At 36.5% G+C, this 16899-nt stretch overlaps 1 protein-coding gene across 2 annotated transcripts in view; it reads right to left on the reverse strand.

The window, feature by feature from the left end:
- Nucleotides 1-1595: 1595 nt before the first annotated feature.
- Nucleotides 1596-16899, reverse strand: part of KAT2B (lysine acetyltransferase 2B) — a 43472-nt gene continuing 28168 nt past the window's right edge. Inside the window, exons 11-18 of one of the 2 annotated variants that reach the window (XM_080338599.1) lie at nucleotides 15500-15626; nucleotides 12207-12317; nucleotides 9986-10129; nucleotides 7577-7691; nucleotides 6733-6769; nucleotides 6364-6427; nucleotides 6182-6266; nucleotides 1596-3584 (exon numbers count right to left, since the gene is read on the reverse strand). In XM_080338599.1, the coding sequence (XP_080194725.1) occupies nucleotides 3391-3584; nucleotides 6182-6266; nucleotides 6364-6427; nucleotides 6733-6769; nucleotides 7577-7691; nucleotides 9986-10129; nucleotides 12207-12317; nucleotides 15500-15626 (877 nt within the window). In that variant the 3' untranslated portion in view covers nucleotides 1596-3390. The remainder of the gene's footprint in view (nucleotides 3585-6181; nucleotides 6267-6363; nucleotides 6428-6732; nucleotides 6770-7576; nucleotides 7692-9985; nucleotides 10130-12206; nucleotides 12318-15499; nucleotides 15627-16899) is intronic. The other variant, XM_080338600.1, reaches the window with a different exon arrangement.

Below are 16899 nucleotides of genomic sequence, written 5' to 3' on the forward strand. Positions count from 1 at the left end.
CTTGCTTACAATACAGCCTTTGGATGTTTGAACTGAAACTTAATCTTCTATTATATCCTAAAATTCTTACCATCTTCATTCTGAAACTTTTCAGTACCATAGGAATTTAACCAGAATGATTTAACTTCAGGTGGTCTTTCATTTCAGCAAACAAATCTGTAACACCTGTTTATCAGGGATATCACTGAACAATGTGATAGCACAGCAGCCCAAGGCAGGTGTGGTGGGTCTGAAGTTTGTTTAGATGGAGCACCCTGGAAGAATTGCTGCTGTTCCATCTCAACTGCAGGAAGGAATCTTGAATCTAGCTGACCTACTCTCAATTGATATTCTAGAAGTGTGTCTAGGAAAACAGCTCAACCTCTTGACTGCTGTTTGCTACCCTCTGAACAGTACACTTTCACAAGGTGTGGTGCAGGACTAAGTCCTAGTGGATGGGGAAAAAAAAATAAAAGCAAATATCTTTGTACTCTTCAATTGTCTGTCAGGTAGTAGACAGGTACAGGGTTTGTTTACGGTATGCAAAATGACTGTACCATTTGAGTGACCTCATGGTAAGAGTAGGTAAGCACAAGCTCGAAGTGGACAGTAGCTTGCTCCTGTGTATATTGTGTCTTGTGAATAAAGGGCTCTAGTAGACAAAAATGAGAAAACAGCATGAGCATGCTTTGAGGGGAAGAACCAAAACTTGTGAACAGGTCACAGAATTGTTTTGAGATGTAGAGAGGATGGCAGTACTAGCACTGTAGCTCCAGTAGTATGGAGCTGGGAATGCTACTTGGAATGGTCACAGCTTTCCATAGTGTCCTGGTTTTGTTAAAAACAAGTTTCTCTTTTAGTGAATTTGCCTGTCAGCTAAAGCTTTCATATTAGCTGCACTTTCCTGGAAAACCAGATACATGTTTTGGTAAACATAGCAATGGAATGTGAGGTTATCAATAAGCATGGCTATACATCTCAGGAGAGGGACAAGGAGAAATAGGTGACTAGAAACTGACCAACAGAGTATAACATCCCATTCACGTGAATACTTCATATAAAAGTGGGAGATCACGAGGATCTTGTCCCTTTTACCTTATGGCTGACATTAGGAGAGGACCTTGCTAGTCCTCCCTGCGAATGGAGGCCTAGTGACAGACTGAATGCAGCTCTGGTTAGCTGCAGAGTCTTTGGGTGCTGGCTCTGCAGTTGCTGGGACTTTCAAGATTGGTTTTGTATATTTTGTATTATTTTCTCTATTCTTATTAATAGCATTAGTAAAACATTCTTAATTTTCCCAACTCTCTTCTCTCTGTCCTTTCCCTCCCAGTTGCCTGTCCTCAGTGGGAAGGGGGAAGCAGGGGGAAAGGGGGTTAATAACACATCTGCTACAGTTTTATTATCACCCCACAATCAAAACCTCGACACATAGTGAATGCTCAGTTCAGCACACCATCCTCCCAGTCAACTCAGAGGCTTTTCTGCAAATTTTCTAGTGTACTAGGAAGCTGCACTGACTGTACTTTTGTAGATTCACTGTGTTCAGTTGTGAAATTGCTTCAGCAGGCATACTTGTAGTGCAAGAACTAATTAATGAAAACAGAGACCAAAATAAGTAGAGTTTTGTACATATATAATTTAAAACTATTCTGTACCAGTACAATATATTAATTTTACAAATGTAAAGTTCATCAGCTGTTAAAGCATTTGCAAAACGACATATCCTACTGTAACTTTATTGCACAGTATCTATGAAAATATTAATTCTTAAATTAGAAAACAAATGTTTCAATATAGAAGAGACAATCTGATTGAAAGACAATAAGAAAATCTACTTTGAAAATAATAAAATTTCACAGGATACCAATCTCAACAGGTGCATCTGTAGGCCCAATCTACAAAACAGGATTATAGCATCCAGTACTGGCTATTTAAAAAAAAAATACTCACTGTACCTTTGTTATAGATCTAAATGTAGGTCAGACTAATCTAATACAAAACACTATGGCAAGTCTAGTGTTAACATTCTGAATACCTTGTGTACCACATTTACTATTAATACTTCCAAGTAGCTCCTGATATCTACTTGCTGAATCAACTTGTGACTTAACATTCACAGACATTTTGCAGGAATATATTCTTTGACACACGACAGGATTGGGGGTTTTTCAGTCTTAGAACTACTGAATTTTACCAGTGTAACATCTGTAAATATAAAACACCAAGAACAAAAGTTAAATCTGTTTTTCACAAAAGCAATTATAATTTAAAGTTACAAACTCTAATTAGAAAATGCCAAGTGACAACTTTTTGGCTTGTACTGATCTCCATTAGGAAGTTAAGTGTACCTCTTAAATGTAGTGTAAGCAGCAAAATATATATATGACATATATATAAGTGGTCAATTTGAAGATATACTAACAAGTTGTAAAATGTTAATATGTTCCTGGGTCTAAATAATCACAGTTAATATGCATTTACAATAAAGCTTAGTAGAAAATCCAGTTTACCACAGCGCCAAGTATATAAGCTATAGAAGCTGTCATATGTTGTCTTTTCTGTGTCTAATAGTTTTATCTCTGATGAATAATCTAAAGAATTTATCAGTGAAGAATAGTAAATAGGATAGACAATGAAGTGCATCAAAACCTTAACTCTACTAAGCCAACTGAAATTGTCTAGTAGATATGAATCAGATTCTCTGAAGTTATTTCGGGTACTTATGTCCTGCATAAGCCAAGTCACTATGACATTACACAGCTAGCCAGATTTTATTTTTTTTTTAAATAGTGGTTATGAGATTACAATTTGCAGGTAAAATGTTTATCAAAACCTAAAATGACTAGAAAAACTTGCATCTATCAAAGATTACAGGCAATCCCTTTTCAGAACTGGCTGCTCTTCTTTCACAGCTTCTCAACCAGCTGAGTGTTTCTTTTAAAAAATAATATCTTATAAAAAGACTCTACAAAGAAACAAATATTTCAGACCCTCCCAACTGTTGTTTTCCCTTACTGTTTTTTCACTGGAAAAAAAATAATAAAACTTTATCAAACAGGTACTGCATTAGGTAAGCTATAACATTTGTTGTCTGAGAATTTTCTTCATATTCTCAAACATGTGCAATTTCCCACATCCTTTGTGGGGTTTCTGAGGCTGATAAACCTATTAAGAACATACGGTAATGGGCACACAAAAGAAATTTTCTGTAATTAAATACATTATAAAGCATTTTAATAAAATAATTTTTGTAATTTCAGTATAATACATGTTTGCAAAACTAAAAGGGTTTTTAAAAGTGCTAAGTATTAAACAGAAGTTTCTTGAAATCTTAAAGTCCCAAAACTCAGATATATAATGGCTTCCCCTGCCCATAAAGTAGGCACACTGATTGGTTGTAAAAAAACAGTGTCACTTATCAATTAATCCAGCTTCTTTAATTTTTGTGTAGAAGAATTTCTCCAGTATATTGGCACATTTGTAGTATTCACTCTCGGGGGGGTTGTACTCTCTGCAATTTGTAAACACTCGCTGCAAGTCTGCCATGAATAATTTCTTAGACACGTAGTACCTATTCTTGAGTCGCTCACTCATTGTTTTGAGATCTGTACAGGAGAAAAATAGATTAACAGCGTTTGATTCAAATACATTTTGTATGCAATATTCCTTTAGACTGATTTGCCATTTAACATGAACTGGCAAAGCTAGGATTGGGAATTCCTAATCGCCTTCATCTAAGGCTTGGTCCCTTTTTTATCTTCAACACCAACTGAGCCCTGGAACTAAGCAATATTTCACCGTAAGAATCATTTTGTGTAGAGTTTATTTCTTCTTCTTTAAAAGATTAAGGCACCATTCTTTCGTGTTGTCATACTCCTCTGAGTTTTCACCGGGTATTAGGTGTCCCTAACCCTCCCTAACTCCTCAGTGAGGCAAAGCTGTTGGCAGCTCTGCTGGAGGCGTCCTTAGGAGTATATAAGCAAACAATTCAAACATCACAAAACATGTGTGTTAAGCTAAAATCCTCACTTTGCTACAAGCACAGCAGAGAAGAGACATCTGTCTATACTACACGCAGTACTTGCAGCTTTGAAAAAAGATTAAATTTTTTCCTCACTTATGTATCCCTTTTTAACCGTCCTGTGAGAACAGATCTCTCCTGCTTTCAACACATCATACAAAACCTTTACTTACAGAACATTCTTTAAGAAATGTTTTCCTTTATACTAAAACAAATCATCCATAAAATACATACATAAATAACCCATAAAATACATAAATAATCTCAGTGTTGTTCACATGGTTGCTTTCCCAGTAATTTTTATCAGGCATTTAAAAATTATATCTACATTACAAGTGTTCTAGGAGTGAGTACAGGAATAGAAGTAGTGGGAGGTGTGCTAGATGCCTTGGCTTTTCTCACCTCAGATGCTCTAACAACTACTTTTTTTTAGCATTGCTTGAGCCAGGCTTCAGCATTACCTTTGTGAAACCATAACAGAAACAGCTGAAATAGAGCAGACTTACTGCCAACAAGTATTGCAAGGAAAGCAGAGACCAAAGACCTCCAATGCAAAGGAATCAAACCTTAAAACTTAAGATTTAAAAATACGGTTGTGGGCATTTTTGGTTTGGTTTGTTTTTTGGGGTTTGTTTTGTTTTTAAGGGAGATTTGACATTGGTAAAATGGAGAAAAACCCTATCAAACTGACAAGAGGGGATTATTTAAGAAACGTTAGATGGGTGTTCTCAAATACCTCTTCCCATGATATATAAATTGCCATTCACTAGTGTTGCACAATATTTTGCAAAAGCAAAGGCTCACTGAGCTCCCTATAAGTCTGAAATTTAGGTGGCTACATTTAAACTACATGTCTATAGACTATATTATCCATCTGAGAAGGCTGTTCAGCTCACCCTAAAGCAAACATTGCCTGGGTGGTCAGTTAAACTGCACTCCTCTAACTACAGTGAAAGTTTGGCTCCATCTGAACACCTGAACAAGGAAAGGGCAGACAACATTCCTACTTTGGGCTTGCCAACCCAGGCAGAAGTTCTTTGTAACCACTGTTCAGATTAAAGGGCCATCTAAATCTAGTCTCTGCTCAGAGAAGCAGATGGAGAAAACTGCCATAGCAGGGATGCAACATTCTTTGTCTTCATTGCTAGAAAACACATTTGTGTCAGAGATACAGGAAGTGTACATATATGTGCTATTTGGAATTGAAAAATTGAATATAAAAAAACTTTAAGCCAAATTGGTATACACAGGCTAGGAGCCTATGCAAAGCAATATGAACAAACACTTTAATTCACTAAGAAACTGACTGACAGTAGCTTGCAAAGAACATTAAAAGGTTCAGAAACTATAATCAGAAAGACAGAGGTGAGTATTGCATAAGCAACTAAAAAGTAGAAGGACTCAGTTTTAAATCCGCTGCAATACAACTCAAAACAAGCTTCTGTTTAGAATAGCACTGAATCGTCATTGAAATTATATGACCCAGCAGTCAAAAGCAAAGAAGAACATTATTAGCAGTGTGTACTTCCCTTTGCAAGTAATCCTGAATAAACAATAGCTACATTATTTAAAAATAAAAATAAATAAGTAAATGAACATACCACCTTGGACAACTTTGGCAGATCTAACATACAAAGATAAAAGTTATCTTACAATCAGTTGGATGAAGCATTTTCCTAAACTTAAACTGGAACAAACTGTTAAGACTTAATTAGAAAACCCTGGTACTTTTGAAAAGGTTTTCTCTATGTGATTTAGAAAGCTTAAATATGTTTTTCAAAGCAATTTGAAAGCTCAGGTGTTTTTGAAAGTTTGTCTTGAGATTTTTTTAACATACTAGTAGGATCTGCAATGACCAGTTACCACACACAAGAACATACTTGTACAACTTACATAAACCAGCTCAGTTCTGAAAGTTTCTAGCTGACTGCACTGTTTAAGAGCTCTCTAGGGCATCCTAAGATTTCGCATGTATATGCTATACATGCTTCACAAAGGTCACAAAGCAGTCATAAATTTCAAATGACAGCATCATACTCTTGGCACTTCAGAGCTGCAAGCTATTCAGCTGCAAGAAATGTGTATCTTTGAACATAAAACAATCAGATCACAATTTATCTGCTATGTGTCCAGCTATAAAGATTTTTAAACTCTATACTTAAAAAATGTTAATGGCATTACCCATGGGAAACCTTATAACTTCATAATATCCAGGAGCTTCTGTTCTCTTCACAGGTTCCATGAAGGGCCAAGCGCTTTGATGGCTCTTTGGTAAAGAAAAAAGTAAGGTATCTAACATGGAAACTCCATATTGGAAAATATTTTGAAATCTTTACAGAAGGTAAACTAGAACTAGCACTCACCTTCACCTGCTGCAGGATGGTTTTTAATGTGCTGTAAAGTTGATCTGAATCCTTGGGCTCCTTACTTGAAAGAAAATATGAACACAAAAATATTAGCTTGAATCCCTTATCTTCATTCTTATGATGTGCATCTTGCCTAAAAGCAACTCCAGAGTTTTGTGCATTTTGTGGAAGAAATAAATGTTTTAAACGAAAACCCACTTCCTGCCCCCAAAACAAAACAAAGCCAAACTCACTTAAGAACTCAGCCCTGCAGATTATTTATCTATTTTCCGATGGAAGGAAGGAAATATCAAATGACATTGTTTAAAGACTTTACTCAAAGGAAGCTCCAAACTGTTTAATCATTTTACTTTGTGCAGCACTTACCCTCTTTCTTTTCCGCTTGGTTTCCAGCCAGTCTCTCCTGTACACCAACAACATGAGAGATTACATGGGAAGTACAGTAGGTCAAAGCATTATCTGAGTTATTGCAATTCTAAAAAGATGAGCCATTTCAGCACTGCTGCAGTAAAATGGGTTCGTTTTAATAAAAGCTACTCCTAACAAATAACACAACCATCTAGCCTACAGCCCCATCCAATTTCCTACATGCCTCTAGCTCCAGACTGCTGAAAAGTTTCTAAAATATTCCTACACGAAACACACATTTTCTCAAAAATTCAATACATATTTTACGACAACCTCTGTAAAGAATAATGATGTCAAAGTTATCCAGTTTGATTCCTCTGAGACAGAGAATAAATTGCAGAAAAGCACAGTAGAAAAAAATCCCCCAAAGATGGTAATTAAATGTTCTAACTCTGTTTTGCCCTGTACGTCCCTGTTTAGCACAGAACTCATCTTTGTACAGGACTGCAGCGCATAACAGTGGTGCCAGAGGGAAACTGCTGACTACACTGTGATACAAATCAGAGGAATCATATATAAATAAAATTACACACACGTACAGGAACAGCCTGGGATGCCTTGGGGAAGTCTCAAAGACAGCAGTTGTAATGGAAACACAACAATCTTCACAGAAATCAAATCAGCATACCAAAACAATTGCATTTTTATCAAGAAGAAATAAATGACTACATCAGTATTTCTAGACTTGGACCTTTCCTGGGCTGTTCTGCTTCTGTTCTACATTAAAAGATAAACTTATTTATTTATTTATTTATTATTTTATTATATTTATTCATTTTATTTATTTATTTATTTTACATACTAATTCCAGGAATGCTTTCTATAGGAATCTGCCGTACTCCATCTTTGAAGCAAGAAAGGCCAGGATAAACTTTCCTTATCTGAGCTTGTTTCCTTTCTATGAGCTTTTTGATGATCTGTAATAAAGCAGCAGAGAAAATAAAAAATAATTAGTTTGCTCAAAAGTAACCCAAAGGATTATTGCAGAACTGTGATGAACAGGAACGCTCTCACTTCCTAATCTTACGGTCCTTATAGATGCACTGAAGCTGATAATAGGGGTGAGGTCCCTGGCCAAACACTGATGCTGCAGGTGAGGCTACTGAGCCTCTCAGCCACCTGTCTAGGCACAAATCTGGAAGAAAAGGAGTCATTGTTTGCTGTATTGATCACGAGCTGCACAGCTCCTGGGCAGGTAGTGGCAGAGGTAGGAAAGGAAATTTCCTGGAAGCAGATTCAGCAACTGGCTCTAATTCTAACCACTGGTGTTTGCAAACTGCTTCAGCAAAGCTCGTCGGAAATTTCAAGGTACGTATTTCAATGCACATATATGTTCACATTTCAAAATTTTAGAAATACCTGTTCACCTCGAAGTCTCCATGTAACTGTAGGAGTTGGTTAGATATCAGTCAGACATACTCTTACTCAAGATTTTCTCTTGAGGACGTCATCATGATGCCAGTCTTTGGAACAGAAATTCTACTCTGTTTGTAAATGCCAGTAAATGCTTTTCCAGGTCTGGGGTACACTCTGTTCTGCTTTGCAATCTCATTACCTCAATTCTAAGTGATGTGCTTTGGTGCTCTTGATACACACTTAGAAGCCTACCTAAGCTTTGTGTGTCCTCAATATGTCACTTCCAAAATTGCTTACTTCATAACTGGGAGTAAACAAAAGCACAGACATTCAGACCAGCACAGTTTGAGAGACTGTTTTCTTTGGAAATAATAAGGAAGGACATATTTTTATTTTTAAGGAGCTTCACTCCCTCACACATGGTATTTTCTCTCAAATAAGAGGAAAATAAAAAAATCAGATTTTCAACAGAGGTTACAAATGTTAAGAGAAATACCATATACAACAGCACCATGGCCAGATTCCAGCATAACGTCAAAATACTTCCAAACTAATTGTTAAATCCACCTTAAACCCTTCTTATAATTTAGTAATTAGTGCCTCTTCCTGATTAAAACAAGCTGTTCAATCAGTAACGCTGATTACTCACAAGTCAGCAGGTCACAAGTCTTTGCATAAAGGGATTTTTCACATTTTTCAGAATGACTGTAAATGAGCTACAAATCAGGCAATGCAAACTCACAAATGGTGGTCTGTGAATAGTACCCAGCATTGGATGACACGGTCTTAGCAGCCATAGGCATATATCAAATAAAAGTTTAGATTACATGAAAAGCTTCACTTCTAAGAGGACAGGACTAGAAAAGTCTTACTGGCCAATACCAGCAACAAAACAAATCAGTATGTAATCCATACTGTCAACATTAAAAATTCTACTTATAGTTAGGTATCATCTTCATTGCTTTTGATTTGATCAGAGAAGTGAACATGCTTCATAAAGCTGCAGACTGAGAGGGCTATTTCTAAATTTCTTTGCAACAGGGAGAATGAAAAGCCTGATCTGTGTGTTACATGGACACATGAAAACTTTCCCAGTGAGTGAAATTAAGAAACCTTGTAAACTAAATATATAGCACTCAGATATTTTCTTTCTTTCTGCAGACATGAGCCAAATAATACTATTGGAGGGCAAATTATTGTCTTGTGAAGATGCATTTTAGCAAAATAAAAATTAATTAATTTGACCAGCCTTGAAAGAATAAATTATCCTTGCCATTTGTATTTCTTTGAAAACCAAGGAAGGTATATAAAATCAACTGGAAACTTCTTAGTTATTTTGCTAATAAACTGCCTTATTATATGGACTATTATTATGGAACGAATAAGTAAGAAACATCCTATGTAAACTCCAAAGAGGGACAGTCTGGAATTTAAGACAGCCCATCCTTGACTTGTATATTAAAACAGTGGCAGAAAAAATAATCCTCTTTCTTTCCAGTAAAATACAGGACATGCAGTACAAACACTGCATTCAAAAGTCACTCTAATGAACACTATTCTCATGGGGGGAAGAAAAAAAAATTGACAAAGCTGCAGAACAAATCAATCTCACAAGATTTTGCTTTGTTATCATCTATGACAAAAATCAGCTATGAAATACTCCTCCATATATCAGTACTTTTCAACACTTCTGTTATCATAAAGTTAGTAAAATAGAATGTAATGTTTCAACTGCAAAGTTCTGGCTTTCTAATAAAAGTATACATTCCAATGTTTTAAGCAGCCTGGCACTTACTGAATTGTTTCTAAATGTTCAAATAGATTATAATGTTTAGTGTTTCATTTCAGCCTTTACCTCTTTTTGCTTTTTAATGATAACAGAAAACTCCGTGTAGGGGATCCTTGGATTTAATTCACAACCCATTAATGTGGCACCCTCATAATCCTTGATGTAGCCAACATATTTTGCTTTTGGTACTTTAATATCTTTGGAGAAACCCTGAAGAATAAAAGAAAACAAGTTGTCATTATGCCATTTTCCTTTTACATTTCTTTTAACCGAAATACTATGATAACTTAGAACCAAATTCATCATAATGTTAAAATACAGACAATACAATGGACAAAGAGTTACAGACCATGTTTCATAGTGTTGCCAACATCTCATGGGACACACCTGATACAAGAATAGTTAATTGCTTATATGTATAGGAAAAGAAGGGAGATAGTGGAGACAAAGAGATGGAGGAAAATATTTTTACTTTGGACAAATTTCTGGGATTTTTCAAAAAATTTGCTATTTTAATATTAAAGAATGCCAGTCCTATAGTCCTCAGTCAAGGAATGTTGCTGTTGAAGTAGATGAGATGACAGTAGTTTTATAGCCAAAAAAAAAAGTTTTTTTTTTTACTTTTGTATCTCAAGTGAAAAAATAAGATAACAAATCCTATTAAAAGTTCCAAAGTTATACTACAGTCTTTATACAGTTCAAAAGCTAATTGAAAAAGAAACCCACAAAAGAATTAACAAAGACAATAAAAACCAGTGTAGGACTCTCACTTTGGCTGCTTTTTATTCTTCTGTTACAGTGGTATCTATGAAATCTCAGTAAAAATCAGGAACCATACAGGGACTTCTGCTTGACAATTTAACATCAAAGGCTTCAGACTTACATGGAGACTGAGCACTTCCAAATTGGGGTAGGGACACTTCAGACATTAAAAGGATCTGTACAGATCTGATAGCAGTACTGCAAGCCCAGCTTTTATTCTTTCTGAATGTGAGAAGAGTGAATTGTATCAGTTTTATATACAGAATTATAGAACAGCTGAGGTTGGAAGGGACTTAAGGTGGTCATCTAGCCCCATCCCTGCTCAGAGCAGGTTCTCATCAGATCTGGTTGCCCAAGGCCATGTCCAGTCTTGAAGACTGCCAAAGACAGTGTGTGTCCATTTCTGGGCCCCTCAGTTCAAGAAGGACAGGGAACTGCTGGAAAGAGTCCAGTGCAGGGCAACAAAGATGATTAAGGGAGTGGAGCATCTCCCATATGAGGAAAGGCTGAGGGAGCTGGGTCTCTTTAGCTTGGAGAAGAGGAGACTGAGGGGTGACCTCACTGTTCATAGATATTTAAAGGTGAGTGTCACGAGGATGAAGCCAGGCTCTTCTCGGTGACAACCAATGACAGGACAAGGGGTAATGGGTACAAACTGGAACACAAAAGGTTACACTTAAATTTGAGAAGAAACTTCTTCTCAGTGATGGTGCCAGAGCACTGGAACAGGCTGCCCAGGGAGGTTGTGGAGTCTCCTACTCTGGAGGCATTCAAGACCTGCCTGGATGCCTTCCTGTGTAACCTCATCTAGGTGTTTCTGCTCCGGCAGGGGGACTGGACTAGATGATCTTTCGAGGTCCCTTCCAATCCCTAACATTCTGTGATTCTGTGACAGAAGTTCCACAATCTCTTTGGGCAACATTCTCCAGTATCTCACCACCCTTAGGAGATGAAGGAAAGAAAAAGTCCTTCTATCTAGTTGAAATTTTCCACAATCCAACTTGTGTCCATTACCTCGAGTTCTATTGCTGTACATCTGAGAACAGTCTGATTTCATCTTCACCCTATCACCCGATCAGATAGTTGACACTTGTTTAATCTATCAAATTTATTTGACAGATTAGACACTGCAGTCTTTCCTGAACTTGAACCTCATGCTTCAAATCAGGAGGAGCTGTGAGCACAGGTGAAATAAGTTCTAGTCTGACACAGGTATGTCTGGTACTTCTTTAGACGTTTTACAGAATCATTGAGGGAATTAAATTAATGAAAAAGCAACCAAGTCATACTCAACTGGAGTTTAGATTTTACAATTTACAGGCTATACCATACACATATATTCAGCTGATTCCACCATAGTCAAATGCACTATACAAGATAAACACGAAGGACATTTTGTAGATAAAAAATATACAGATGAAATTGCATTATGCATTTTATCCAACACTTTGTCATGACTAGTTGTTTAGTTCATCATTCCTAGATGTTAGCTATGTATATCAAATGATTTCTTACATTGACTTACTTGTTTTTTGAAGTAGCCAATAGCATATTCATCTGCATATGTCAGAAAATTGAGAATGTTGTGTTTGATGTGGTATTCCTTCAGATGGTTCATTAGGTGAGTCCCATAACCCTGTGTAAAACATACAAGGAAAAAGCCATTACAAAGCCTTGGGGGACTGTGCATATTAAAAACCATGAACCAAGGGTTATTACAGGCTGTTTTTCAAAATACAGCCTTTCCTCTACATCTCGTTTTAAAGATTTTCTCATAACTAACTTAGTGAGGTGTACTCAAGCCTCATAAGGGTATCTTTGTGACCCAAAAGGGAACACAAAATATCACAGCTTCTAGTGTCTTGTTCACTTTTAACCTAAAAGAGACCAAAACCCAGACTGCCTCTACAGGTAAAGTGTGGCTCTAAAGAGGTACATTGTCCTGAAAGTTGTAAACCAAGGTTCACACATATTTTTTTTTCCTTTTAAGTTAGATATCAACCATTAATGGTGACATATTTATAAAACTACATATATTGTAATAATAATGAGCCTTATCATGTAAAAATTGCAAAGCAATAGGGATACCAAAATAACTCCTTCTAGGGGAACCCATTCTGAGACAAGATCTCTGTTTTACTGGGTTCTGTGTATCTGTCGGAGCAACAACCTCTGTCTCAAAGGATTTATAATCTGAACTTATCACAGGGCATAAAAGGGAATAGTGAAACAGTTACTGCCATAATAGGCAGCAGAAAATTATTGAGTCCACAATCAAATGAATGGCTATGCATTCTGACTGCACAAAAGAATAATTTCCATTTTTATTCAATCCCAACGTAAACAAAAGGTACCATTTATTCACATTTCTGAGTAAGCTATAGTCTTCTCTTTCTGCTGTGAGGTTAAGAAATGTAAAACAGACAGGAAAGCCCATAATAATGTGTTGTTCATGCATACGTTCCAGTTTTGACATCACAGCTAACAACTGGACATGGAATGTTTTCAGGTACTCTGTTCTTGAAAACTGAGGAAATTTTTACTTATGCACATAAATCGGAAAAATAAATTAGAAAATATATAGTTTTGGTTGAATTCACAATTTAATAGCCTCAAACCTCGAAATAGCCAGATGAAAGCAAGTTAGTTTATTGTTGAAGCTCCATACAAAAAATTTCATAGTGACACATTTTCTTTAAAATCCTACCAATCTAGGTACAAAATTTCTGCATTAGCCTTTCCTTTCCAGCTCATGTTTGGAGTATCTGGTAATCAGACCTCATATTCAAAATCAAGACCTCGTATGTGTAAAAATCAGTACTCCTGAATTTGACAAAGCTCTTAAAGTCATATGTTGACCTGTTAAAGTGGGACACATCATGCATGGCATCAAATACAAAGCAGCAGTTTCACAAATGATAACACATTAAGTGGTACAGCATTTCTTAGAACTGAGAAGTGCTCAAGATAATTAAGAGACTTTCTAATTGCAAAATTGAGTTCTCAGTCTTTGAAGAGGTCAAAACATCTGAAGCAAAATTTTTAATGAAAAACGTTTTCCTTAAATGCAAGGTAGCAGTACATGAGCAAGCCTTACTTCCCTTCTCATCAGCAGGGTGAAAGCAACAGCCTATGAGAGACTGACATTTTATTTACACCTGAAACATCGCAATTCATACCAATAATTCCAAAGCATCTAATCTCTGAGAAAAAAAAAAAAAAAAGTCAACTTTGCATCTCAAAGAAATTCCAGCAATTACGATGACAATTACTTCAAATATTTTCCGCTTGCCTATTATTTTTATAACCTTCAAAGGATTTACTCATTCACACAAACATTTGCCAAAGTATGACAATCCTGAAGGGAAACTAAGCCACATACAGTAAAATTTAAAATAATTTTGTAACACAGGATCAAACTATCTCAAAAACAATACAACTTTTAAATATCACATACGAAGGAAAACAGTACCCATACTTCCTACTCTAACCTCAAATTGAATTAAAATAGGAACTTATTTTTCCCAAGAACAGGGAGTTTAACCATGTGTGAACATTTAGTTTTTCTCAGTTACCTTCTGGGAAGGGTCACCTTACTCAGACAGGAATGTGGGAAGGCAAATTTTCAGAAATAGCCAACTGATACAGCAAGATGCCCAGAGGTTAACAAGAAATTGTGAACTATGTTTGCCTATGCAACCTAGGAGGTTTATTTGCTCTATTTTTTATGCTTTATTTATCTACTTGCTCAGATTTATTTTCTCTATTATATTCTGAAAGGTTATTCCTAGAGAATCACAACACACCTTTGGCAGCCTAACTTGTGCACTGCAGTTGGTTGTTTTATTAGAATAAAAACACCTTTTATGAATTAGTCAAGCTTAGAATAGACATAACTTAAGCATATTCCATTGTTGTTTGCATTTGCTAAAACACTTCGGATGCTTTTATGACAGGCCACTGCTAAGTGCAGGGGAACGCTCCTCTCTAACACCAGAGTTCAATAAAATCAAATATAACCCAAGTATTAACAGCTGTCACAGGTTTTCAATCCCACTGTGTTACCTTTCCACACCCAGAGCTCTTCCCATCAAAACAGGGCACACAATTTCTGCATGTTCAACTGCTACAAATGCTGAATTAACCCACATCTCATATAAAAGTTTCAACTGAAAAACAAAGCTATAGCACCATCTAAAGGCAAAATCCTGAATCAGATTGTCAGAAATACTTTTAGTCCCAAGGAAAGCAAGGAGGAATCTCCTGTATTCATAGTGCTCTATATCCTTTCAACACAGTTGCTAATTCTCAACACTAAGAGAACATTTTGTGAAATTAACTCAAAGAACAGTGTATGGAACAGACTAGGTGCTTACTTTAAGACGTAAGACTAAACTTAATTTTTTGATGCATTGCATTTCGTTTGAAGTCATGTAACACCACAAAGTGATCGAATACAAATTACTGTCACACGTTAGCAATACTTATTTCAGTCAACCATAAGGTCTTACACTACAAGGAGTGGCAATTGCTGATGACAGAGGAATAAATAATCCAAGAATGCGAGACCACTGGCCAGTATTGTTGAGGAAAATGTATTTATTTAATTAAGTACAAATAATCCTATTATTATGCTGATGATTCTAAATCTGCACATTTGTTTAGTGTATTATATTCAGAATGATTGTATCTTTCAAATTCTATTTCTGTTTCACAACTCAGCAACATATTCAATGTGACTAACAAAATTAGAAGCATATGCAGTAGTGAATGGGAATCAAATACATTTAATAAACTCTAGTAGAGAATTATTTTTACCTTGACTTGCTCATTGGAAGTCACAGCACAGAAAACAATCTCCGTAAATCCTTGGGAGGGGAACATCCGGAAACAGATACCACCGATAACACGACCATCTTTTATTAATGCAAGGGTCTTGTGTTTCCTGAGTAGACAAAAATGTCACTTTAATTCATGTGCATAGTACATAAAGTGCCATTACGTTCCTTTTTTCAGAAACTTGATTCACTTCTTTCCATGATGCTAATGCAATTGTATATGCCTCTGTTAAGTTAGCTGCTGGTATCTACAGAAGAGTTGCTATTTTAACATCATGCTTTGAATTTGCCATAAAATTCATCATGCACGCAGCATGGTCCTGGTCTTGCCAAGTACTCCTAGTACTAAGGTAATGCCCAATAAATAAGAGTTGTATTGCTTTCATTGACTCTCTTGCTAACAGTTATGCCATTGCGCAGTTCTCGTGATGATTTTACCATGACTAAATTAGAAATTAATGGAGTTACAGGACAGTAAGGCTTCCTAAGGGATTTTTGTTTCATTGCATGCACGCTCTATAGCTCAGCTATCAATTTCAAATGCAGCTGATGAAGCATGAAATGATATTTCATATTTAGTGGAAACAAGACCAGAATGAATATCTATTTCTGTTGTATTTACATTGACTGCCAGGAAAGATATAACGAGGTGCAATCTGAACTCCCATGTCAAGGATTAAGAATGTTAGTGTCATCCTCAAGGTCTGAAAAGATTTATACTGCACCTGTTCTCTAGATTATTCAATATATGGTATCATATGGATTCCAGTTATCTTCCACTTGACGTAGGTTTATGTGTAGCCACTAGTCAGCAGAGGTCCCCAGTGTGTGTCCCTATAGATTCATGGCAGATGCTGGGGTTCTCTGAGCTGTCCAGGTAATGTGCTTCACTTTCTTTGGGTCAACTGTTTGGCACGAGCACATAAAGGAGGGCATTTTCTTGCTGTGGCAATATCCATACCTCATTCTCAAGCACAGACTGCTCTCCAGACAGTTATTTATGCTGAAGAGCACTTTACCACAATCCTCTCAGCCTACTAGAAGAGACTTTCCTAATAAGGGAGAACACAGAGAAATATGAGAGGAGGCCATGGCTCAACATCCATACTTCAAAATTTTGCTTTGGTGCTCAGTTATGAGAGAACCTGTCTTCGTCAGCCAGTAGCCTCTGCTTGATATCACAGTGCTGCTAAGGCTTCTAAACTCAGACAAGATACTGGTGCTGCCTCTCTTTTCCACCAGAGTGGTGCTTACCCCCACACAGGAGAGGTAAAAGAGTCTAGACTGGTACTGACCTTCACAAGAAAAGTTCTGTTCCACTCTGAAAAAAATAAAAGGCCCCAAGATCAGTCTCCTGTGCCTGGAGACCAAAGTCCTGTC

Source organism: Nesoenas mayeri (assembly GCF_963082525.1).
Source record: "Nesoenas mayeri genome assembly, chromosome: 2".
Classification (NCBI taxonomy): domain Eukaryota; kingdom Metazoa; phylum Chordata; class Aves; order Columbiformes; family Columbidae; genus Nesoenas; species Nesoenas mayeri.